We start from the raw sequence: 26758 nt of genomic DNA on the forward strand, positions 1-26758 counted from the left end.
TCTTTTGGAAGGTTTCTTTTACCATTTTAGCCACTTTCATTGCCCATGTAAGATACCTCAACCCAGCACCCCCCTACCATTCTCTGCCCTTTCACTCCATGACAATTCTTAGCTTGTTTGTTTTTTAGTATTTTGAGGGGTTTTGGTTTCTAGTGTAGAATTTTTTCAACTGTGTCTTTTAACTATCGTATATATGTGTGAGAAGGGGAGTTTGGTGCTTTTTAAGGCTAATGATCCTAGAAGTTGTCCAGTCTATCCATAGAACTAGCACAGTGCAGGCAGTGGCAATGCAGGCTTCCTTCACTCCTCCATTAATGTGCCAAACCTCAACCTGGAGGGAACACTTCCAACTATTCATTTCAGTGGTGCCAGGCAAACATTAACAAATACACTCACAGGGCATGAACCTGTAAGATCACCCTTGTGGTGCTTACTAATGTAAGTAGCCCCATCAGCTTCAAGGGGACTGCTTATGTGCATAAGTGTTTTCAGAATTAGGCCGAGTGATTGTTTTCTTGATTGTTTGCATAGAAGTAGGGGGGAGGGGAAATGCCTTAATAGTTGGAAGCATATAATCCAGGTGAGATTTCAGGCAAACTGAGGAGGCAGTGAGGGAACCTGCATTACCATTACCTCTTCTGTGGGTAGGTAGGACAATTTCCAAGACCACTATGGCACCTTTTAAGAGCAACACATACGCACTCTTATCAGTTAGATTATTTATTTATCAACAGTTTAGGAATTCTCGATCAATATACTCACGCTGAATGTTAAATACTATGTGTATCTTCTTGCTTAATTTTATACAGTATTATAAATACTTTAAAAACAGCTAATGTAACAATTTTTAAAAATACTTGAACATCTGCAGATATTCTGTGCTGTGTCAGGACCACATGCTGCACGCTTTGTTCATTCTCGCAAGCCCACTGATTTGTGGGGTATGACTTATGGGAGCAAGGCAGTGCTTAATTTGTAATGGAAGAGCTGCTGGGGCTCAAGCAATTAGATGCCGGGGCTCAAGCAGTTTTTTTACTTTTATAACTGATGTGGAGACCCCAGAGGTGCCAGGGCTATGAACTGCCAAGACTAGAAGTGCCTCGGCTCAGCCCCAGCAAGCCCTGATACAAATAAAACACTGGAGCAAGGCAAGCTGAATTTCGGTCCTAATCCTGCTCTCACTGAAGCAAGTTTTCATTGACTTCAGCAGAAGCAAGATCAGACCTGACGGAAGGGTTCTATATGCTAGAGTTAGTTACCCTCCCTTCCAAAAGTTGTCTACTATTGCAGTTTCTTAGGGGACTAAATAATGTGGATGCATATGAAATAAAAAGAATCCAGATCCCCTTACCTCACGTTTCTGCAGAGCACCCTCCGCTTTTATAGCCATATTGTATGAAAGCTGCAGTGAGTGGGCTAAAATCTCTGTCACAAGAAGCAGATTAGGGTCTTTTACTTCTTCACTGGTGAGTGATCCTGATGCAAATGAGCCCAAATAAGATGAGAAATGATAATCTCCTTTAGAAGTGGGAGTGGGAGCAAATATCAATGTAGCAATGGAACCCTGATCTCTGTGTGTGGGAGTGTCTCTCTCCCTCTTGCTACCTCATTCCCTCTCTCTGGTAGTTAACAGACTAACAGTATCACTGCAGTGTGATTGGCAGGAAAAGGAAAGTTAGGAACTGTCTACAAATGTTCTTATTTTGTACTTGGAGAAGGGGGAAAATATACCCGTGCATACACCTTAAATCACAACCATGAAGATAAATCCTAGCAGATCTAAGAAAATTGTGTTCTAACAGAATTAGCCCTTTGTTGAGGAGCACTGAGAAAGCCCCAGCTCTACTCTCATAATGGAAAGTCACATTGCCTTGCGTCTCACAGTGGGAAACAAATCGCCCACTGCCAAAGAGGCAGTCTTGAAGCATTCCCCAAGTTATGAGAACTTCTCCACTGACAAATCACAACACAGTGAAAGGGGGTAATGGGGCACATACCAATGCTCCCATAAGATTATCACTGACATGGCTTGGCACACACCCTTTCCTGATCTCTGTTTCCCCTTCTTTTCCTCCTAAACATTCCTCGCTTGATAATTGTTTTTATTTCTTTAGCCATTTATTATTTCCATTCTATTATTTCAGGCCCTGATTCAGGAAAGCAGTCCTACTTAGGATAGCTCTGAAACATATGCTAAATTAAGCATGTGCGTAAGTGCTGTCCTGAACAGGAATGGATTTAAGCTTGTGCTGACATGCTTTCCCGAGTTGGGGGCCTACATGCTAGAGCTATGTACATAGATATGAATTTTTTCTGTGGTGGCCTTTTTTTTACTATTGACAATCTGAGATGTTTAGAGGCCTTCAATTATTGTATATGGGGTATTTTATTCTGTTTTTTACTTTGTATATGCTTCTACCTTGTCAATAATGTATCCACAAATAATTACTGATTTAGTATTGTCTAGATTTATGCAGAACATGTTTTAGGGGGAAAATGTTCTGTAGGCAGCAATCCTCTCAAAGAGAGCCTTAAATCCTTGAAGTTATGTACATACTTAAGTGCTTTCCTGAATGAGGGCACAAGTCCCATTCCTGCAAGGTACAGCAGTCCCCACACATACTACCCATTGCAGGATCAAGGCCATGCCTGGGGTACTTGATTCGTTCACACACAGGAGTTCATTTCCTTTCTAACTCAGTCCTTGGGGGATAGATTCTGCATTCTTTCCACAGGATAGGGGTGAGGGTGCAGTATCTGGCCCTTCCACTATACGTATTTCTTCCATATATCTTTCCCATCCCCCTTCCCCTCCCCCGGTATCTGTTGCAAAAAAGTTCACACAAAACTCCCACCAATCCACAGTGTCTTCTAACCAGGAGAAATTTGCTTAACTGCCCTTGAATCATTTCCCAGAGTGCCTTGCATACTCCCTTCAGAAAATAAAAAGTTAACGTGAGTTTCTAGGGCCCAACTCCACACTTCTTTTTGTGGCAAAGTTAACCCTCAAAGTGCAGTTGACAGGACAAGGTTTCAGTGCTATTTACCTAAAGAAAATCAAATGTATTGGTTACAGTCCCCACCACAGCAATTTGCAAGCCCAGCCTTTAGGCCTCAATAGCGCATTGCAATGAGGCCCACCATGTTCAAATGGTCATCTGGACTAAGTCATTATTGTAAGTGGAGCATTTGGTGTGCCAGGGCTGATGTGAACTTCCTCCAGACTGCTGGCTGCCTGCCTGCCTGCAGCTTGTACAGTTCATGAGCTGCCTATGTGGCCCTTAGGCCCTGCAAAACCACATAACTTTAAGCATGTAATTGAACTCAATGAGGGCATTAAGTGCAATAGGACTACTCACACACTTAAAATGAGGCATATGAATAAGTCTCCGCAGGGTCAGGGCCTTAGTCATAAAAGGCCTGGTCCTGCCAAGTGTTAAGAACTCCTGTGAGGCAATGAGTGCCCTCAACTCCCATTCAAGGGATGAATGAACTCCTCTAGAATGTACAATGACTTTACCATATTCTACAGAGGGTTTCACATAAAAGCACTTGCACCTTTTAGATTTTATTCAGCAATCCCTTTAAATCAGCCTCCAAATTTTGATAGTGCAGGTCATGATTTTCCCCAGGATTAAATACTGGTAGACTTTGCAGTATCTTATCCATTGTTAATAGGAAAACAGTGCTGCTAAATCTGCACCATCTGGTAGCCTCTAATAATGAGGCATGTATAAATAAGTGCTTATGATGACAGTCTCCCCTAAAAGATCCAATTTTGAGAACTGTATCACCCATCTAGTTGCATATGTCAAAGTTCCAGGGATGCTGCAGCTGTATTGCCCCTCGATGGCCCACCAACAGCACTGTCTTTAGGCTTCTGGCTCCCAGCCATCACTCCCTCCTGACCGGGGATATGAAGGCTGCGTAGTTCCCTGCCTTATACCGTGATAGCGTCAGCAAGCCAGTCCGCCTGAAAAGGCCACCACCTGTGCTTTGCTTTATGACCAGTGTCATGCCCAGAGTTACAAGTTACCACACAGCTCCTTCTAAGCAACCACATTTATTCTTCAAGTAAAAGCATTACAGAGAAAACATAAAAACAATAAAAGTTCCTAAACGCATGCTAAAATACTAACTAGAGATCATCCCCCTGCAACTCCAGCCTACGGCACTGGTAGGTTTTAGTCCTTCAAAACCCACAGCTGGGTTTCCCCTGTGGTTACAAGTTCATATCCATCTAAAAAAGATCCAGGATTAGAACAAAGGTTGTTTCTTTATACCGCTGGGGCCTTTGGTCTTGGCCTTCTGTAACAGGTAATTGGCAGAAAATGACCCTCTCCTCAGGGCACAGCTTCAAAAGGCTGGGTTTTTGCATAACTGGAGTTGGGGAATTTGCATTAACTTCTCCCAAGGGATTCCGCAGGAAATCCACTTCACACTTATTGTCCCAAAAGTCCATACTTCTCTGGCACATTTTCAGTATAGTCTTTCTAACTCCCAGGTCTTACATCTGTCACCCTCCAGAGAGGTTACATACAATCCCAGCCCACAATAATACATACACTTAATGCAATAAGGTCTTTCAAGGATATTGCAGGAAATTGCCAAATCTGTCACAGCATGAACACAGAGTCATAGAGTTTAAGGCCAGAAGAGGGACCGTTATGACCAGCTGTTTTGACCTCATGCCTAAATCAGGCCAAAGAATTTCACCTAGTGATTCCTGCATCAACTCAATAACTTGTAGTTAACATAGAACATACATTTTAGAGAGACAGCCACTCTTTATTTAAATAGTGCTGGTTGGGAATTTTCCAATGAACCAGTTTTTCATCAGAAAATGCCAATTCAATGAAACTGAAATATTTTGTAGAAACATTTTGGTTTTGATGAACTTTCACTGAAACACAGACAGGTTTCCATTAGAAACCTGCCTAGGTTCCCGCCAGCTTACCTGGTGTGCTGCTCTGGAGCTGGGCTTCTAGTGTCAGCAGCTCCAGGACAGCCCTGCCCTACATAGTGTCTTGGGGGAAGGGATCCCTGGGCTTCCAGGCTCCTTTCCACAGAGCCAGAAACCTGGGAGCCCTGCCTGTAGCACAGACTCTCAAGGTCTAGCCTCCCAGCTCTGCAGCAGGGAGCCTGAGAGCCCAAGTTCAAGCTGGGGCTCTCAGGTCTTCTACACCCCCTGCTCCATGGCTGGGAGCCCAGCAGCCCAGGAAGCATGGGGAGTTCTGGGTCACACAGTTTGGGGAGTCCCCCAGGAGTTGGACAGCCAGCTGCTCCATTTCATTTAGAAAAGAATCAAACCAAAACTGTTTGATTTGTCTAAAACAAAAAAATTCACAATTTCCATCCTGTGGGAAATGTAGAAATTTCTAGTTTTCTAAAGTGTTGGACTTTCCCATAGAAAGGAAATTCCAAGTTTCAACCAGCTCTAGATTTAAAGACTGCAAGTGACAGAGGATCCACCCCATTCCTTGATAAGCTGTTTCAGTGCTGAACAACCTTTGCTGTTAAACATTTGTGCCATATTTTCAGTGTGAATTTATATAGCTTCAACTTCCAGCCTTATATCTTGTTATGCCTTTGCCTGCTGGATTAAAGAGCCTCCCAGAATCAGAAATCTTATCCCTGTTTAGGCATTTATAGACCATGATCCAGGAGTGGCAGAAGGTCCCTAAAAATGGGGGGGCCAACAGTGCTGAACTCCTGGCCCTAGCCTCTGTGCCGCCCCTCCCCGCTGGGGACCTGCCCCTGCACCGCCCCTTCTCTCCAAGGCCCCACCCTCACGCCACCCATTCCCTCAAGCCCCTGCCCTCACACCGTTCCTTACCCTGAGGCCCCGCTCCCGCACCACTTCTTCCCCACAAAATCCCACCCTCTGCTTGCTCCTCTTCGCCCCCCCATCTCTCAACTTTACAACCAGTAAAAAGTGGGGGGGGCATTGCCCGCAGGCTGCCCCCCTTCCAGCACCCCTGCCATGATCAAAACACCTCTTTAATTTTCTCTCCAATAAACTAAATAGATTGAGTGCCTAAGGTCTCTCCTTTCTTTAGCTTTTCGGTTTTCAGTGCAGGAGTTATCTGTTTTCTGTGTCTATACAGTATGCTGCACAATGGGGCCCCAATCCAGATTGGGGCTTTTGGGTGCCACCATAATATTAATATTTACTATCACCGCTACTATTAGTAGTGACATGTTTTCCAGACCTCTAATAATTCTTGTAGCTCTTTTCTGAATTCTTTCCAGTTTGTCAACATCTTTTTTTGAAGTGTGGACACCAGAGCAGAACACAGTATTCCAGTACTGGTATCATCAGTTAAATGCAGCGGTAATACCATTGCCTTACGTCTACTTGATATTCCCCCTGCTTATACAGCCAAAGGTCACATTAGCCCTTTTAGCCACAGCACTGCTCTGTGTTCAGCTGTTTATCTTTCATAACTCCTAAGTCCTTTTCTGTGTCATTGCTTTCCAGGATACAGTGTCCTATCCTACAAGTATGATCTATATACTTTGTTTTTACAATTATATACAGGTCATCTAATCTGAAGACAAAGTACTGATTCTGGAACTTGCTGATGGCACTTTACAGTAACTAGATATATGCATGAATCTGTCTCATTTTCAGATACAGTTTGTGCTGCTTTTTCCACATAGTCTACTTTCTCTGTACAATCCAGCCTTCTGCATTTTGTTCTTTAGAGCAGTGGTTTTCAACCTTTTTTTCATTTGTGGACCCCTGAAAAATTTCAGATGGAGGTCCTACCCCTTTGGAAATTCAGACTGTGGTTCATGGACCCCTACCATAGAAGTCTTAGACTGAAAACTGACTGAACAGAATTCAACTATAAATGTTACATGTGCTTGGACTGGCATTTGACGCAGTGTGAGAAAGGGTGCCAAACTGTTGGCTTCTCTGGTAACAACAACACTTCTGGGTTTTGACTTGTAGGTGGGGGTAGTCACATAATTTTGATCAGAAAAATGGAATGCCTTTTCTGGGATCTGAAACTTTATTTTCATAGTCACCTTTTGTGGACCCTTTAAACATCGTCTGTGGACCCCCAGGGATCTGCAGACCACAGGCTGAAAACCATTGCTTCCTCCCTTGACCTGCGCCACTTCCAGCAGCTCCTATTGGCCTGGAGCAGTGAACCACGGCCACTGGGAGCCGCCATCGGCCAAACCTACGGACGCGGCAAGTAAACAAACCGGCCTGGCCCACCAGGGGCTTTCCCTGCACAAGCAGCGGAACAAGTTTGGGAACCACTGCTTTAGAGCATATGGCATTGCGTGTGGCTCACAAAATACAAGGGTAGCATTTTCCTTTATTTTTAAGTAACCTATCTGTCCAGTTTATTGTCAAACACACAGTATTTGGAAAACAATTTTAGATGGTCATTTTTCATACTCACAGATTACAGGACTTCCAGTTGTTTGAGAAATACTTAGCTACTCCAAACATAATCAAAGAAAATATAACAGAGGGCAGGGAAACCAGTGCAAGCAAATGAATCCTTGCATTCTTGAGAAAATACCACCCAGACAATAGTACAGTCCCATAGAAATAATGATTGACAACCAAATTTCCTATCACTCCTTTTCCTCCAACTGGTCTGCCTGCCAAGATTTCCTGAATCTGGCTGGAGCCCGGATTTAGGGCCCTGGAGGGTGGGAAGGTCCCAGAGCTCAGCCTCCAACCCAAGCCTGGAAGTCTACACAGCAATGCAAAGCCCCTCAGCCTGAGCCCCGTGAGCCCAAGTCGGCTGGCACTGTGCAGCTGCAGGTTTTTCTTTGCTGTGTAGACATCCCCCTAGGAAACCCCAGGAGGATTAACAAAGGATCAATTGATAATAGATAGCTAAGAGTTTGCAGTAGTTGGTTATGAGTCACATCCCAATACTCTTTAACAACTGGACCTGTCTACCATATATGCATTAAATCTTCTCTTTCATCCCAATTTGGCCAACATTTATCCCCATTCAATCTATATATTGTACACATTTTTAACCTGACCGCTGTGAAATATCATTGAAACAGTATCTTAAAGACATTTTCTTTTATCATACCACAAACTGAGTCCTCTTTTCCGGATCAAAGCCCATTCCTTTGGGGTAATTCATTTATTCAAATCCTTTTCCCACCATGTCATATATGGACATTTCTTTTCAGGAAAGTTGTCTGCAAAGATTAAGATATTAGTTATAATTTTTTGTTTCCTAGTTGACCAGCAGACATCATTTCTATTAAGTTAGTTTCTGTATAAAAATTTTCTAGGAGATTAAGTAATATAATGCCTAAGATACTGGTACCATGGGAGAGTGGGCCAACTGATAATTATTATTATTTTATTTATTTCTGGTTGTTCATTTACTGAAAACACTTTTTTTTTTTTTTTACAAAATTTGGACATTTAATGAAAAAAACTTGTATAAAAAAAAGTTTCTGTCCAAACAAACATTTTGACCAACAATTTTTGACCAGCTCTATTTATAAGTTATTGACAACTTTTTACCAGCCTTAACTTTAATTTAGACTGTTTTCCAGAAGAAAGAGCCAGTGGTCAGCTATGGAGAGTGAAGTTCTTAAGGACAGCCATTGGGATTCTGTGCCTCTCCAGAGGTATATAGAGGAAGCAGCCCCTTTGCTCCCCCAAACTGCAATTGTGACAGGCCCTTGTACACGTCAAGCAAATGGGGGAAGGCTCCCTGTGCATTCCCACCCTCCCTCACCACACCACACCACACCACACTGGAGCTCTGAGCTAGGTAAGTGTGTTGCTGTTAGCACAATAGAACAAAGTACTGTATTAAAAAGAGTCCCTCCTTCTTGTAATTCTCTTGCATTTGAGCATGTAAGCACCTGCTTTTAGCTTTCAGATGGAGCTCAGTAAATGGAGTTCCAGTTTAGAAAAATAAGGCAATTTAATTTTTGTTTTAAAAAATAAGATACTGGTACCATGGGAGAGTGGGCCAACTGATAATTATTATTATTTTATTTATTTCTGGTTGTTCATTTACTGAAAACACTTTTTTTTTTTTTTACAAAATTTGGACATTTAATGAAAAAAACTTGTATAAAAAAAAGTTTCTGTCCAAACAAACATTTTGACCAACAATTTTTGACCAGCTCTATTTATAAGTTATTGACAACTTTTTACCAGCCTTAACTTTAATTTAGACTGTTTTCCAGAAGAAAGAGCCAGTGGTCAGCTATGGAGAGTGAAGTTCTTAAGGACAGCCATTGGGATTCTGTGCCTCTCCAGAGGTATATAGAGGAAGCAGCCCCTTTGCTCCCCCAAACTGCAATTGTGACAGGCCCTTGTACACGTCAAGCAAATGGGGGAAGGCTCCCTGTGCATTCCCACCCTCCCTCACCACACCACACCACACCACACTGGAGCTCTGAGCTAGGTAAGTGTGTTGCTGTTAGCACAATAGAACAAAGTACTGTATTAAAAAGAGTCCCTCCTTCTTGTAATTCTCTTGCATTTGAGCATGTAAGCACCTGCTTTTAGCTTTCAGATGGAGCTCAGTAAATGGAGTTCCAGTTTAGAAAAATAAGGCAATTTAATTTTTGTTTTAAAAAATAAGATACTGGTACCATGGGAGAGTGGGCCAACTGATAATTATTATTATTTTATTTATTTCTGGTTGTTCATTTACTGAAAACACTTTTTTTTTTTTTTACAAAATTTGGACATTTAATGAAAAAAACTTGTATAAAAAAAAGTTTCTGTCCAAACAAACATTTTGACCAACAATTTTTGACCAGCTCTATTTATAAGTTATTGACAACTTTTTACCAGCCTTAACTTTAATTTAGACTGTTTTCCAGAAGAAAGAGCCAGTGGTCAGCTATGGAGAGTGAAGTTCTTAAGGACAGCCATTGGGATTCTGTGCCTCTCCAGAGGTATATAGAGGAAGCAGCCCCTTTGCTCCCCCAAACTGCAATTGTGACAGGCCCTTGTACACGTCAAGCAAATGGGGGAAGGCTCCCTGTGCATTCCCACCCTCCCTCACCACACCACACCACACCACACTGGAGCTCTGAGCTAGGTAAGTGTGTTGCTGTTAGCACAATAGAACAAAGTACTGTATTAAAAAGAGTCCCTCCTTCTTGTAATTCTCTTGCATTTGAGCATGTAAGCACCTGCTTTTAGCTTTCAGATGGAGCTCAGTAAATGGAGTTCCAGTTTAGAAAAATAAGGCAATTTAATTTTTGTTTTGGAAACATACTTCTCAGTTAAGAAATTTTAAGAAAATACTGCATAACACGTGCACAACAAATTATTGTTGCTTCACTTATACAACAGCCTCCTCAGAGCCAATTCAGCAAAGTAGACAAATATTTTGATTCATAGCTACATCTAACAGGAACCTTCAGGTATAGTCAGATATTAAAATAAACTATTTTGTTGTATGAACTACTTTTTGCTCATGTAAATTCCCAGAGTTTGAGAGTAATTAAGAATGTCAAAACTCACATTTTCTCCTCAGGTCTTCAGGCTCAAGAGGTGCCCGAGCTAATATTGCAATCAGCCTCCTTTCTGTGCCCACTTGAATATAGAAAAGCCTTTGGTGCACTGATTAAAATCCCAGGACTGAGGCCTCTTGGACTGTGAGAACCACTTCAAGTATGTCAATGCAGTAACCATGGTAACCAAGCTACTCATGCATACTTAAAAAGAAAAGGAGTACTTTTGGCACCTTAGAGACTAACCAATTTATTTGAGCATAAGCTTTCATAAGCTACAGCTCACTTCATTGGATGCATACTGTGGAAAGTGTAGAAGATCTTTTTATATACACACAATGCATGAAAAAATACCTCCTCCCACCCCACTCTCCCGCTGCTAATAGCTTATCTAAAGTGATCACTCTCCTTACTTTGTGTATGATAATCAAGTTGGGCCATTTCCAGCACAAATCCAGGTTTTCTCACCTCTACCCCCCTCCCCCCACACAAACCCACTCTCCTGCTGGTAACAGCTTATCTAAAGTGACCACTCTCCTTACAATGTGTATGATAATCAAGGTGGGCCATTTCCAGCACAAATCCAGGGTTTAACAAGAACGTCTGAGGAGGGGGGGGGGGTAGGAAAAAACAAGGGGAAATAGGTTACCTTGCATAATGACTTAGCCACTCCCAGTCTCTATTCAAGCCTAAGTTAATTGTGTCCAATTTGCAAATGAATTCCAATGCAACAGTTTCTCGCTGGAGTCTGGATTTGAAGTTTTTTTGTTGTAATATCACAACTTTCATGTCTGTAATTGCGTGACCAGAGAGATTGAAGTGTTCTCCGACTGGTTTATGAATGTTATAATTCTTGACATCTGATTTGTGTCCATTTATTCTTTTACGTAGAGACTGTCCAGTTTGACCAATGTACATGGCAGAGGGGCATTGCTGGCACATGATGGCATATATCACATTGGTGGATGTGCAGGTGAACGAGCCTCTGATAGTGTGGCTGATGTTATTAGGCCCCGTGATGGTGTCCCCTGAATAGATTTGTGGGCACAGTTGGCAACGGGCTTTGTTGCAAGGATAGGTTCCTGGGTTAGTGGTTCTGTTGTGTGGTATGTGGTTGCTAGTGAGTATTTGCTTCAGGTTGGGGGGCTGTCTGTAGGCAAGGACTGGCTTGTCTCCCAAGATTTGTGAGAGTGTTGGGTCATCCTTCAGGATAGGTTGTAGATCCTTAATAATGCGTTGGAGGGGTTTTAGTTGGGGGCTGAAGGTGACGGCTAGTGGCGTTCTGTTATTTTCTTTGTTAGGCCTGTCCTGTAGTAGGTAACTTCTGGGAACTCTTCTGGCTCTATCAATCTGTTTCTTCACTTCCGCAGGTGGGTACTGTAGTTGTAAGAATGCTTGATAGAGCTCTTGTAGGTGTTTGTCTCTGTCTGAGGGGATGGAGCAAATGCGGTTATATCACAGAGCTTGGCTGTAGACGATGGATCGTGTGGTGTGGTCAGGGTGAAAGCTGGAGGCATGTAGGTAGGAATAGCGGTCAGTAGGTTTCTGGTATAGGGTGGTATTTATGTGACCATTGTTTATTAGCACTGTAGTGTCCAGGAAGTGGATCTCTTGTGTGGACTGGACCAGGCTGAGGTTGATGGTGGGATGGAAATTGTTGAAATCATGGTGGAATTCCTCAAGGGCTTCTTTTCCATGAGTCCAGATGATGAAGATATCATCAATATAGCGCAAATAGAGTAGGGGCGTTAGGGGACGAGAGCTGAGGAAGCGTTGTTCTAAGTCAGCCATAAAAATGTTGAGCTCTATCAAGCATTCTTACAACTACAATACCCACCTGCGGAAGTGAAGAAACCACATACCATACAACAGAATCACTAACCCAGGAACCTATCCTTGCAACAAAGCCCGTTGCCAACTGTGCCCACATATCTATTCAGGGGACACCATCACAGTGCCTAATAACGTCAGCCACACTATCAGAGGCTCGTTCACCTGCACATCCACCAATGTGATATATGCCATCATGTGCCAACAATGCCCCTCTGCCATGTACATTGGTCAAACTGGACAGTCTCTACGTAAAAGAATAAATGGACACAAATCAGATGTCAAGAATTATAACATTCATAAACCAGTCGGAGAACACTTCAATCTCTCTGGTCACGCAATTACAGACATGAAAGTTGTGATATTACAATAAAAAAACTTCAAATCCAGACAGCTTATGCTCAAATTGGTTAGTCTCTAAGGTGCCACAAGTACTCCTTTTCTTTTTGCGAATACAGACTAACACGGCTGTTACTCTGAAACCTGTCATGCATAATTGGTGCATATGAAGTCATGGCATAATGGTACAGGAAAGTTTAAAATAAAGTGGTTACAATCAAAATTATATTGCAGTTTAACACTGGAGAAAAATGACTGTCTTTAAGAAATGAAGAAATCCAAAACATCAGGAGTGAACTTTTACTATTCAACAATCAAACATTTAAACAGTTAGTTACTGTAGTCTCTCTAGTTCAGCTTGTCATAGGTTTCCATTTAAAGCATGATTTTGAACCCCTCTAACAGGGGTGGCCAAACGTACTGACTCTCCGAGCCACATACAGTAATCTTAACAAATTTGAGAGCTGGGCATGCCTGCAGGGGCTCGGGGCTTCTGCCCCACATAGGAAGCACCAGCCGGGGCTCAGGGCTTCTGCCCCACATGGGAGGTGCCAGCTGGGGCTTGGGGCTTCTGCCTCGCAGGGTATGCCTGCCCCACTCCTGCTGAAGCCCCAAGCCCTGGCAGGCACCCCCTGTGGGACTGAAGCACTGAGACCTCCCTCCCCATAGGAACTGTAAGTAGGAGTGCTGGGGGTAGTGCTGGGGGTTCTGCCACACCCCTTGGCTTGAAGTTGTTTCCATTATATACAATGTTTACAGTTTGGTACAATAGCTCTCAGCACCCCTACTATAAAAATTGTTCCAGCACCCCTGTCCCTCCCCCCGCTGAGCAGAAGCCTCTAGCCCCACCACCCCACTGCAGGGCAGAAGCTCCGAGCTCTCCCCTCCCCATTCCTCTCCCAGTCTGGTAGGCAGAGAATGGGGGGGGAGCGCAGAGGGAGCTCTGCGAGCCACACATCAACTGTAAAAGAGCCACATGTGCCTCACAAGCTGCAGTTTGGCCACCCCTGTCCTAGAATTTCAGCAAAGGGAAACCAATTTCCCTGAAATGTCATGTGTATACTTCTACAGAACCTAAAGAGACATGTTCAGGAAAGTCTGAAGTTAATGAAACAAGGTATATTATCAATTATTACAATAGATATAAGAGATTAAAAGAAAAAGATGATTCGCTTTTTAGAAGTTTCCTAAGCTTTTTTTCTACTTGATATTTCAAAAACATTTTGGCCTGGCAACTCTAGATTTGTTTATTCTATTTACTTTAGTATGGATTGACTAGTTTTTGAAAGGGGATGTGATTTTTGGAGCAATTTGACTTTCTTAAAAAAAAAGTCTAAGAAGTTACAGAGTTACTAGAGGAACTTGGACTGTGGCTTCTTAAAAGCTGTGGACCAAATTATACTCTGAGTCACACTGGTGTAAATCCAGAATAACTCCATTGAAGCAAATGAGGCCAAGTTTTCCCCCTCAGACACAGATGCACACAACTCATTCTGGATTCTCTGGAAGCTGTGTAAATGTATTTGAAGGGACAGTTTAACCCACTATTTCAATAGTCTGACTGAGAGCAGACTCTAACCCTTTATTTGTGCTTGCTGGTTACTACATGTGGGATTTAAAATTAAACATTCACCAGATGAAGGCTCCATGCTACCACAATACTTCTTCTGAGGCTTTTAAGCCTCACAGGAAGTTTGTAAATACTATATTAGTCCTGGACCTTCCAAAGGCTTCCTCTCCCTCTACTTGGTAGTTATTAAATGTTTAAAAACTGGGAATTGTAAATTAAGGACAAAGGCCCAGTTATTCACAGATCACTTAACTCTCATTGATATCAATGGGAGTTAGGTACCTAAATACCTTTGAGGATAGAGTTAGGCACCCGAATACCTTTGGGGGATCTGGGCCTAAGTTTCCCAAATACCAAACATTTGAAAGTTTGGGAATTTAGAGTTCACGTAGTGCAAATAACCTTAACTCTACCCTGTCTTCCTATCTCTGATTGCTCTACATCTGTGTGGGACACACTGACAGCCACACATCATAACTTTTTCTACTGTATTCTCAGTGTTCTTCCTGTAATGTTTCATATTAAGCATACTAATATGAAGAGACCACATAAGAGCCATGTAGCAAACTAGACTATCCTTGATCCTTGCTTTATAAGCCAGCTGTCCAGTATCACATGATAAACAAAACAACACTACCCATCATACATTCCTGTTATAGTAAAGAGACTACAATATTTTCACATCTTGCCCACTATGTACAATGTCACTGTAATAAACCACATATCCAAGGCAAATTAATAAGGAATATGTCTAACCCACACCCATTCACCCACCTTCTTCCTGGAAACTACAAAGACAACTATAATCATCTCAAACACTCTCTTGATGTGAGGCTGAGACCCAAACATCTGAGAACAACCCTCCTTCCTGCCCCTCATCATTGATCAAATAACGCCTGTAAATCATAGAAAACCTATTCTCCAAAATAAACTATTACCTGTTGCATGTAGAGGATAAAGGATCTAGGACAATTACAGCTGGTCAAAAAATCCAATATTATTTCAGTGAAAAATTTTGAACAAAACAAGTTCATTCTAATTTTTTCACTGAAAATTTATATTTTTTTCATTTAAAAAATCACAATGAAAAGTTGTTGATTTGAATTCACACCTTTGTTTCATTCTGGGTTTTTTTTTGAAAACTAAAAAGTAATAAAAATATCAATTCAAAAGAAATTATTACTATTTTTTGTCAAAAATTTCATTTGCTATAAAATATTTTGATTTTGGCAAAATTGCATTTTTTAATCAAAAAAAAAAAAATTGTGGCCTGAAAATTTCAACCAACTCTAATGAAAAAAAATTGAAAAGTAATTGTGATAATTATCAGAGATATTTTTCTACGTCATGGAATGATGCACAGTATTGCAACATGGGGACAGCATTTGTGGGATCTTAACTCTGAATTTCCACACCTGTGTAGTTTACTAAAACTTTAGGTCAGATTCATCCTGGGTTAAAGGAGTTATTGCACAGATTAATTTGGCCCACTACCTTTAACTGAAAATTTTCAGGCCCTCATATTACATATTTTTATAATTACTTCACACTCATAAGGTTCTTCTGATGTAACCGATCTGTCTGCATAACCTTAAGCTTCTTGCCTGGCAATTATAATAAAATTTTGTGAAGAAATAAAGGTGAGTGGTGCTGGGTGTTAGAAGTAGGGTAGAGCAAAAACAGCAGAACAACTACCACCTTGCCATTCATACCACCAGCCCTGGATAAAAAAGCATTGCATTTGGCACTAGTACAGATGACTGTTGATTGGAAAAATCAATTTCTTTCTGGTGGTTACCGAGAAAATGGATGGGAATCATAAGAAACAGCCATTGACTGTAAACTGTATGGTTTGAAATTACTTAGCAGTGCCCACTGAGCCATTTAGTCCTGATCCTCTGATCTACTCAACTCAAATCTCAATACTGACCTGCTCAGCCAGAACACAGGTATGAAGAGACCAGGCTCTCAGCTCCCCACATTGCCCCTCTTAGGTCAGTGGAAGGACTCCTATTCAGGACGCACACCACCAACCCCAGGAGGGTAGTATGGACATGTACCACCCCTAAGATAGGTTGACTTACCGTTCTAGCGTAGACATACCCTGAGACACAAATTGACAGCCCAAGAGTTCCTTCTCCATATCAACCTCCTGAAACTCACAGTGGTCAGATATGCCTGCTAGCACTTCCTTCACATGATCAAGGTCAATCTGTCAAATTCATTGTGACGTTGCACATACTTTATGAAAATATGCTAATGAGCGTGAATATAATGTAATTGAAATATGCTTCATGCAAAAGGTCTCTTGTAAGGTATCATTACAGAGCTTATAATCTGACTGTTCGAAGGCATCAGCTAAAAAAGCCATCTCATCCACAGATTTTACATCTTTGTCCCATAGACATTGCTTTACATCAGCCTTACATATGCTTAGGAAATGCTCTTGAGCAACAAGATTCAACATTCCCTCCAAACTTGCCACCTCTTTACCCCTCACCCATTTTCCCAACAAATTTTTCATTTTGTTTACATATTCCCCATTACCCATACCAAGGGGAGTCTCTGACACAACTCAGACCAAACGTACTGCTTCAAGTAGAATCACTAGTGCAAGTACGGTGGTACTTTCCAGTGCACAGTACTGGCAAGAGATTTTAGGGGGTACAGGGTACTGGAGAGACTTGGGGCTAGCCTCCACCTCCAGAGGTGGCGGGGGGGGGGGGGGTGCTGTGCTCTGGTCCTTAAAGGAGCAGAACATGGCTAGGGAGGGCATTCATTCTTTTTATGGCTTTAACAGCACAATGCATATGCTAACAAACTTAAACAAAGGCTTTGTTTAAGTTTGTTAGCATATGCATTGTGCTGTTACCCTGGTCAGGAGTCTTCAAGAGGAGAGGGGTGAGGGGGATGGAAAGTGTTTAAAAAGTGGTTTTGGCTCTGTTTCTCCCCGTTAGTCTGAATTATCCATGACATTCATACTGCATCACAGGAAGTCCAGATCATTAGAGGAATGCCTCTGCTTGCACTGACCAGAGGATGTTTGGATTCTGATGTCAGCTCAGTTCTGCAGCCTGACAGCTTTCAGGTATTGTCCCCAGTGTACATAGAATTCTTCTTTGCAGCCAAACTAGTCTAATATGCATTTTGCTGACTGGAACTGAAGCAGCAAAACAAAGAAAACAAATGCCTCATTTTCCAGCTTTATGGGTGAGAGAACTGTAAGTGAAGATTATAATGCCAGACACTGATGACCTTAAACCAGCTGCCTCAGGAATCTGCCAAGAACTTTGCTGAAAATATGTTCCTCATTTTAGCAACATAGCTAAGACTTATCACACATCTGCCCTCCTTTATTCGAGTGACACTCTTTCTGATCTGACAGCTCAGGCATTGTCAGTTTCATCTAGAACAATTTACAAGCTTGGAAGCTAATCCTGTAAACCCTTAACCATTTGATCAATCCCACTGAAGACAATGGGACTATTTGCATGTCTATGGACCACTTTTGTGGTAAGAGTTTCAGGAGTCTGTTCTGTTCCTATAAAGGAAGCTGAATCTCCCATTGAAATGCAATGTTTGGATACAATACCATAATGCAGTTTAGGATACAGTTCTACTTAAAATTTGTCTTTTAATAAGTCATACATATACTGAAATGGCTCCTCACACAACTCCCATATTCCATATAAACAGACGGAAATACTACATATTCTGGGGGAAAGTGAGTAGTTAAGCATGTTGATGTTTGTATATGCAAACACCCATTTCATCACTGTACTGGAAAATATAGCTGAACTTAATTTTCTATGGAATTTGAAGAAAGTTTAACAGCCCCAATTGTTTTCTGTGTTAATCAGTGTGAACCTGAAAAAATCACATGCCTTCTAAGAGAAAAGAATCAGTCCACACTTACCAAAAAAAAAATTCCTTCCAACTGGTGTTCAGAAGAGTGCTACAAGACACAAACATAACCTCATGAGCAGAGGGCAGAGAAGATACCCTCCCACATTATGACTAGCAAAAATAATAAATAATAATAATAATAATAAAATCTCAAAGAGGCAGAGGTTCACAGATTCGCAAACCTAAAAACCTGTGTTATGCTTTAAACCACCTCAGCACATACCAGGTTTATGAACATTCAAAAGTTAACTGCAAAGGAACACTGCAGCCCATTAACCTGAATGTGTGCCAGCCAGTATGCCCTCACTGACTAAAGGTGCAGGCACACCTGAACAGCTAAAAATTAACCTTGCCCTTTTAAGCTAAAAAGAGTCATGTCACTGGCTCCATCTCTGTTGTTACATAACAGATAAAACACCTGTAGGGCATGGTGCTGGCACATAGGGTCTCAGGTACGTGGTGTGATTTTTCAGAATCTCTTTTGGGAACAGTCATGTAGGTGAAATAGCTGGTACTTATGATTATGCTATTTCTATGCATGTATATTCATCTTGGTATCTGAAGTTATGAATATTAGCTATGTTTACTACATGTTTGCTCCTGTGGTAACGCCCACAAAAGTATGTAGCCAGCACATGAAGGGACAAGTCAAGTTGAATGGCCCATTAAGGAACACTTAGCTCACAACGGACCCGGGAAAATGCCCATCTACACTTCATGGACTTTTTGTGAATGTTCTAACTGGAATATGGGTCGGGGTAATGGACATATAACTTGCCCATGTGACTCCAAACACCATCTTTCACAGTAAGAACAGATTTCCCTTTACTTGGCACTTGGCAGAAGCTAAAAGGCCCAGGCCTGGAAACATATCCATTTTGCCTCCTTCCTGCTCTGGCCTCTTTCCTGCTCCAGCCTCTGTACTATGAACATATACTAATGGGAGCATTCTAACCAAGGGACTGAGGACTTTAAGGTAATCTGGAGCCTTCATATTTCCTTGATCCTTTGCACATGGACTTATGAGTTGGATATGGTACAGAGACTGTTCTAGCCTCATTGATTGCTGATTTCTCCCTTGCAACTGACAAAGATCAGATGTCTGCTGACTTCCTCACATGAGTCAGCAGCTTTGATACCTGTGGTATAAGCAACATAGCCCTTGCTTGAGTGGTTTTGTTCTTTCCTCTCCAAATGTCAAAGCCTGTTTCCATTGAACTCAATAGCAAAACTCCATTTGATCTCAATGGGAACAGGATTTGGCAGCAAGAGATCAGAGAATGCGATTTTGATCAATTGCTTATCTGTCCAGAGACGGTTCTCATGCATGTTCTGCCAGGCTGATTTTGATTGCCCTTCCTGTATGTCATGCTGAGGAAAATAATAAAACAATTTGGGCTGTAGTTCTATCAAAATGCACATGGCACACACCGTTCTATGCCTCTTTTCCATCAAACTCCAATGGCGCAGCATCTTTGCTTTCCTAGTGACTGGTGGAGAGCAACACTTAGATAAAGGCAAGTGGCAGAAGCTTAGTTTGTACATAAGGGAGGCACTAATCGTGTGTTAAGGGAAAGTGGGGTGATTGTCCTTCCTGTCCTTCTTTCATTTAAGAAGGGGTGCTGCTGGATCCTCAATGACACCTGGAAGTACAGGTGGCACCAAGGTCCCAAAGCATAATTTTACAACTGCATCTGTTTAACAGATGCAGTTGTAAAATTTTAGACACATAAGGGGGATGCTGGAGGGGATGGGGAGAGTGTGGGGGCCCCGGGCGGGGTGGGGAGGAATCACATGGAGGGTCATGTGCAGAGGTCACGTGCCCTCCCTTGTGTCCCTCCCATGAGTGCAGTATAGGCAAGAAATTATTTCTGCTTGCACCACTTGGTAGAATAAACAAACAGATTTATTAACTATAAAGATATATTTTAAGTGATTATAAGTCAAAACATAACAAGTCAGATTTAGTCAAATGAAATAAAAGCAAAACACATTCTAAGCTGATCTTAACACTTGCAATACCCTTAGAAACTTAGATGTTTCTCATCACAGGCTGGCTGGTTGCTCTTCAGCCAGGCTCTCCCCTTTGATCAGCGCTTCAGTCGCTTGGTGTGGTGTCTATAGATGTAGGTGGAAGAGAGAGGAAGAGCATGGCAAATGTCTCTTCCTTTTATCATGTCCTTTTCTCCCTCTTGGCTTTGCCCGCCTGCGCCCCCCCCCCCCCGAGTCAGGTGAGCATTACTGAGTCTCTCCAAGCAACAGTGAGCAATTCCCCTGGTGTGGCCTCATGCAGGTGAGACATTGCATTGTAGCTTCCTTAACGGACAATGGCTGTTGATGGGTTGTTTGACACCCGACCCGGGCGTTGGTTACTTTCCTTGCTGTTGCCTCTGGGGAGCTAATATCTGGCTGATTCCCCCAATTTACAGCATGTTTTAGTAACAACCATACTACACAATTCTCATAACTTCATATGCATTAATGATGTACATATATGGATAGAGAAATGACTTTCAGAAGATCATAACCTTTCCCCTGATACCTTACAAGGCATGCTTTATACGTAAGATCACGATTATATGAAAATGAGGCATATGGGGGTTACAGCACGCTCCCCCAAGGTACAGAATGTCACACACCTCCAGTGTAGTTTGATTGTATGCCAATAAAGAAACCACAGTGACAAGTTTAGAGTTGAGCTGAATTCTTGGGAACTGAGTCAATAATGTCTCAGAAGCCACTCCAACATATTCCTGACTGGATAAAGTCTCTAAGGCTACCCCAACAACCGCATGTGGGAAGTGAACAATCAAATTGTCAAACATATTTTCCTCACCTGGAGTCTCCTGGGAATAGACCCTGTGACATAGGGCCAGAAAGGGTTAAGCAACTTGCAGGCTAAATGACCCTAAATTCAACCTTTAAAGACATATTAGACAAGTATAAAAACAACCAGGAGTCTGGTGGCACCTTAAAGACTAACAGATTTATTTGGACAGCTCTCCAAACTGAAGCAATTACTCACCAGCAACTACACACCACACCACAGAAACACTAATCCAGGAACCAATCCCTGTAACAAACCCTGTTGCCTACTCTGTCCCCATATCTACTCTAGCGACACCATCATAGGATCCAACCACATGAGCTACACCATCAGGGGCTCATTCACCTGCACATCTACTAATGTTATATATGCCATCATGTGCCAGCAACGCCCCTCTGCCATGTACATTGGCCAAACCGGACAGTCTCTACGCAAAAGAATAAATGGACACAAATCAGACATCCAGAATGGTAACATACAAAAGCCAGTAGGAGAACACTTCAGTCTCCCTGGACATTCAATAACACTGCAATTGTCTACCAGCTGCAGGTGTCCTAAGTCAGCTGACTTGGGCTCGGGGGTCTGTTCAAAAGCTTCTTGTGGTCCGGATCCCTCTCCTACAGCATTACATTATTTTTTTTAATTGTGATTTAATACAGTTAGTCAAGTTTTCACCTAAGCAAAACTTACATAGCTCACCATGCGGGTGAAAAGAGAGGATTTGAGATTATATCTTCTATGTTGTTTTGGTGTGAGAATATAGAATTTATACTTCCAAAACTAGGAGACCAAAGTGAATGTACAAGCTGAATGTATCTTTGAAATGTGTACTGTTAGTCGAATGTGTTGACTGAGGGAAACAAGGTCTAACACAACTCAATGGCATTTCTCTGTTTGTTTATAGGACTGGACCATATGGGTACGTCTACACTGCAATTGTCTACCAGCTGCAGGTGTCCTACGTCAGCTGACTTGGGCTTGGGGGTCTCAGGCTACAGGGCTGTAAGATTTCTGTATAGACATTCAGGCTCAAATGTCTACACAGCAATGTCACAGCCCCACAGCGTGAGCCCAAGTCAGTGGATATGGGCCAGCCATGGGTGTTTAATTGCAGTGTAGACATACCCTAGATTTCCCCAGAGCAAAGGGTCCACTAGCAGGTCTTCTTAACTTATACACCATGGGGTTGATGTAGGGCAATTAACAATATAAATGGAGAGATAATTAAAAAGAAAATATTAATGAAAGTGTGTTTAGCAAATGGCAAAGACAACGTAAGGGAAAAGGCTACTACAAACACCAAAGAAGATGCATTTTAATTAAATATCAATGTAACTTTCGCACCCTCGTGGCCAAGATGGAGTCTGCTCTGCAGGCAGCTCTGGCCAAGAGACGGCACGTGCAGGAACGCAGCAGGAAAAATCCCTTCCACCCCAGGGGCACCTGTTCCAACCCCCCCCCCCCCCCCGAGTGAACACACAAACCCACAGGAAAAGTACAATGGATACAACAAAGGGAGATATTTATTTACAGAGGGATGAGAGGAGAAAAACAACAAGGAGAAGTATAGGGGGAGCAGTAGAACAGGGTTGCATCCAAACCAAGGCCCCACCGGCCCAGTGGTAGCACAGTCTGAAAGGGCAGACACTGCACACAGAGTTCAGGAGTCCTGAGCAAAGTTCCAGTCCAGCGGTGAGTCTTGGATGCTCCTGGTCGTCTTCGGCGCCAGTGAACTTTCCCCAACAAACCCCCCCCCCCCCCCCAGTGCCCTCTTCTGCCGCTCTCTGCAAAGCCACACAGAGCGACCACCTCCCCCGCTTCACTAGCTACAGCCTCCCTCCTTATTCCCAGTGCAGAGTCACAAGCCGCAGTACTCACAGCCCCATGCAGCTCTGGGCAGCAGTGATACTGGGTCCAGCTCCGGCCTGTCCTTCTCGGGCGCGTCCTCCCTGGCACAGTGCTCCTCCTGGCTCCTGTCCTGGGGAGTCCCCGACCGGCGGCCCTGTCCTTCCCAGGCTTCCGGCAAGTTCTCTCTGCTTCACTTCATCCAGGGCCTCCAGGCTGCAGCCCTTCCCTCTCTGGAGCCCCAGAGCCACACCCCCAAGTTTCCCTCCTTTCCCTCACTGCTCCCCCTCCCTCCTAGGAAAAAGATTTAAAGGGGCCCATGCTCTCTAAACCCCAAAGGGGTTACATCAATATGCTGAGTAACTGGAAAAATTTGAAATTAGATTTTTGTGTATGAAAAACTGATTATTCAGAAGCTTGTAACAAAGGTTCTGTTAAGTGAAACACAACTGGTTTTTTAAAGAAAGATTTGTTTCTATCGTCTGTGTGATGTGACTAAAGAATTTACCTCCACTAAAAGGTGCCATGGCAGTATTTGGAGATCTGCTGCTCCCAGCTGCTGCACCATCTCTGGCACATGGGGAATTGGGTACAGTTGGACAGCTCTAAACTGAGATTTATTTCTCGGGGACTATCCTGCTTCAGCCATCAGCTAGAAGGGGATGAGCCAAACCCTTTCTCCTACTTCCTCTTTGAACCCCCTACCCCTTCCTTTTATACTCCACGGCCAGAGTAGCCATGTGAAAGGCAGGGGGACCTGTTACTTGCATTCTGCAATGTTCTTTGCTTGTCACAGCCTATTTCATGGTGCGTATTTTTTTGAAAAGTAGTTACTGTGTTTGTATCTACCAGACCTCATATTCCAAGATAAGGAGAGATGTACTTTGCAGATTGGCAGGTAGGATTGAGACATTTTACTGATCATATTTTAAAAATCTAAATTAGCAGTACACTATCAAAGATCTAACAGCATAAAATATCTCAGCTGTTCAGGCATGGTCTGAAAAGGAGAAGAAATTTAGCGAACAACTTTTGACGTGTTTTAGTCATAAGCCAAAATATTACAAACTACTTCTGATTTTAGAGTAGCAGCCGTGTTAGTCTGTATTCGCAAAAACAAAAGGAGGACTTGTGGCACCTTAGAGACTAACTTCTGATTTGACTTTTTGAACAGTTTCGATTTGTAATGGATGGGCTATAGCAGTGTTTCTCAAACCTGGGTCAAAAATCCCAGTGGGGTCACAAAAGGCAATCACGGGGGTTGTGAAGTGTTGAAAATTGTATAATAATCTAAAGCAAAGATAATCTTGCTGCCTGGCTCCCCACATATCCTCACCCTTCAAGGCCAAGTACCCTGTGTCACCCTCTTGAAACACACAAATAGATTTTATAGGCATATCACTTTCATCATGGATACATTTACTTTAAGAGTAAAAATGTAAGGAGTGAGTGAAAAATGTTGACTTTGACTAAGAGATTGCCAACCTGAAAAGGTTGCGAAACACTAGGATAGAGCAACTGCAGCTGACTAAAGAGGAACATTACTTGATGCTTGTACCAAGGAAACTATTGATCAAGTACATTTGTCTCCATTCAATTCATCCTCAAGTTTCATCAGAAGAAACCCTTAATGTAAATAAATGTCATGAAAGATGGTTAACCAAAATAGGGTTCTGTAGTTTAATGGTATGATTTTACATCATTCATTTCCTAACACAAAGGAAATTCCAGTATAACTTCCTTCTCTAAATGAAACTAAAGGAAAACACAGGCACTGGGCTAGAAAGCATTGTTTCAAATCCAGTGAAATCAGTGGCTTTCACACACTGGGAGGAGCAGAGGAAAGTGATGTATTCCAGACACAATATAAACAGATCTGCTTCCCTCAGTAATGCAGAAGAATGGGTGCTGCAACTAAGCCAGCTGTAAACAATTCAAAGGGAGGAGATAAGGAGAGGGTAAAAAGCTGTTTAAAAGCATATTTGATCTCCAAATTCTAACAAAGTTTATCTGTTTATTTCAGGCCTTGTCTACACCAAGGATTTTCCAAGCTTCAGCCATCGCTGCCTATCTACTGTAGCTGCACAAGTCTAAACCTTTAGCAAAGACAGGCAAAGTCAGTACAAGCCACGGTTTGCACTGACCCAACATACCCCCCACTTGATACTGAGGGATATTGCCTATACTCGGGGTTTTCATCTGCTGGTGGCTGGCCACAATGGCTGTCATCATCATCATGATATTCCTATTATGCCTCTGGTGTTTAGGCAGTGACAAAGCTTCTCCACTCCTGGCTGTTTCTGGCAAGTCTTTCAATGGTTCCCCATCAGGTTTTCCAGCTCGGCTTCCACAGCTCTTTGCCATGTTGTTTTCGGGTGGCCTCATTTTCGCTTGCCTTCCGGTGTCCATCTTATTGCCACTCTGGTGATGGAATCAGTTTCCATCCGAAGCATATGACTGATCCATCTCCAATGCCTCCTGGCAATGATGGTGCTCAGATCCTCTTGGCTGCACTGTGTCAATAGATCTTAAAGTGAGATTGTTCTGGGCCAAAAGATACGAAGGATTTTTCTGAGGCAGGTTGTATGGAATGAAGACAGTTTGGACATGTCATACTTTGTCATTTCCCAGCATTCTGCACTACAAAATAGTGTGGAATGGTGTTGTCCATCATCCTGTCCAGAAAACAGAAAAGTTTCTCCTGAGGCTGTTGTTAATCTTCCTGATCCCATCCATCTGCTCTCGCTGACACCCAGGATGTATAAGCTGTAGCGTCTCATCTCGGCTATGACCTGAGCTAACTTCCCTGTTTTGTACATTGTCCGTATATTCCAAAAACCAAGTCTGGTTTTCGTCTTGGTGTTGAGCACTTCAGTCTTCATGCCAGTTGCTTCCTTTCGGCTTTCACCACTGGCAGTCATACGGGTCATTGACTCCTGAAGGCCATCACACACAGTAATGGTCAATTTCTCTGTCGCTGTTTCTGTAATGTATTTTGTTTTTTACGGGACAGGGTTGTTAGCCCTGTGCCTAACCCCCAACCTGGAGGACCAGGGTGTCTGTTTTTTCTGGCCCCTCCCCCACAGACCAATGCAGCATGGTTGAACCTACCAGGAGCAAAAATCCCCTGCCAACACAGACTCTGGGGATCGTTAGAGCATTCAAGCTGTCCCATCACGACAAGGCACAGACAACAGGGGACAATGGCTGTAACTAAGACAAATTCCACTGTTGAGAAGGGGCTTGATTCACCTCGCCCATGTTGGTGTTAATCAGAAGTCAGTCCATTGAAGGCAATGGTGATGCTCTGATGTACAATCAGTGTAAGGTCAGAATCAGGTTCCAGGCCTCTGATACAACCTTAAAACTTTATCTAATAGTTTACCTTGTCTTGTATGGGCATAACAACTGGAGAGAAGGTTTCTTCACATCGGGGTGCAATTCATCCCTTCACTGTGGAGGGCATCAGCATAAGGCTTAATGCACCACATAAGCTTTCAGGACCAAGGCCTTACTGGTGTATGGATTTTGTGCCGGTTCTCTTCAGAGAGTTGAATTTCATCCATGCTGGTTTAATCATATGCTTCATGATGAGGGAGAGGATTAAAAAAAAATTGAAAAAGGAATCAACTGATGTAAAAATAACTTGAGTGCTTTTATTAGACCAGGCTGCAGCCAGTACTCTCCCTTCATGGTCAAATGCAGAGTCACTGCTGCCTAAAGTATTCCAGCCGGTGCACTCAAAAGACATTTGCTGCCATAAATGCATGGTCAGGGTCCCAAGGGAATGGGACAGAGGATTTTTGCCTTGTACCCATGAATACATTGTATTCCTTGTTTGGAAATGTTGTAGGGGGAGAGACAGTTGGGCACGCAATCCTACTGATTTTCAGAGGGAAATGGGCACCAAGTTGTCCTTTTTATCTTTGAAAATCTTCCACCTTAAGGAACAAGAAAAT

At 42.7% G+C, this 26758-nt stretch overlaps 2 protein-coding genes across 4 annotated transcripts in view; both read right to left on the reverse strand.

The window, feature by feature from the left end:
- The window catches only part of IGSF5 (immunoglobulin superfamily member 5), a 103276-nt gene extending 92653 nt beyond the window's left edge, over positions 1 to 10623 (reverse strand). For all 3 annotated transcript variants that reach the window (XM_073360414.1, XM_073360407.1, XM_073360379.1), the window contains exons 1-2: positions 10493 to 10623; positions 8076 to 8187 (exon numbers count right to left, since the gene is read on the reverse strand). In XM_073360414.1, the coding sequence (XP_073216515.1) occupies positions 8076 to 8129 (54 nt within the window). In that variant the 5' untranslated portion in view covers positions 8130 to 8187; positions 10493 to 10623. The remainder of the gene's footprint in view (positions 1 to 8075; positions 8188 to 10492) is intronic.
- Positions 1 to 22986, reverse strand: part of B3GALT5 (beta-1,3-galactosyltransferase 5) — a 36005-nt gene extending 13019 nt beyond the window's left edge. The window contains exon 1 of the mRNA XM_073360428.1: positions 22833 to 22986. The gene's annotated coding sequence lies outside the window, so the exon portion shown is untranslated. The remainder of the gene's footprint in view (positions 1 to 22832) is intronic.
- Between the last annotated feature and the right edge of the window lie 3772 nt (positions 22987 to 26758).

The sequence above is a fragment of the Lepidochelys kempii genome, chromosome 1, assembly GCF_965140265.1.
Source record: "Lepidochelys kempii isolate rLepKem1 chromosome 1, rLepKem1.hap2, whole genome shotgun sequence".
In the NCBI taxonomy this organism is placed as follows: Eukaryota; Metazoa; Chordata; order Testudines; family Cheloniidae; genus Lepidochelys; species Lepidochelys kempii.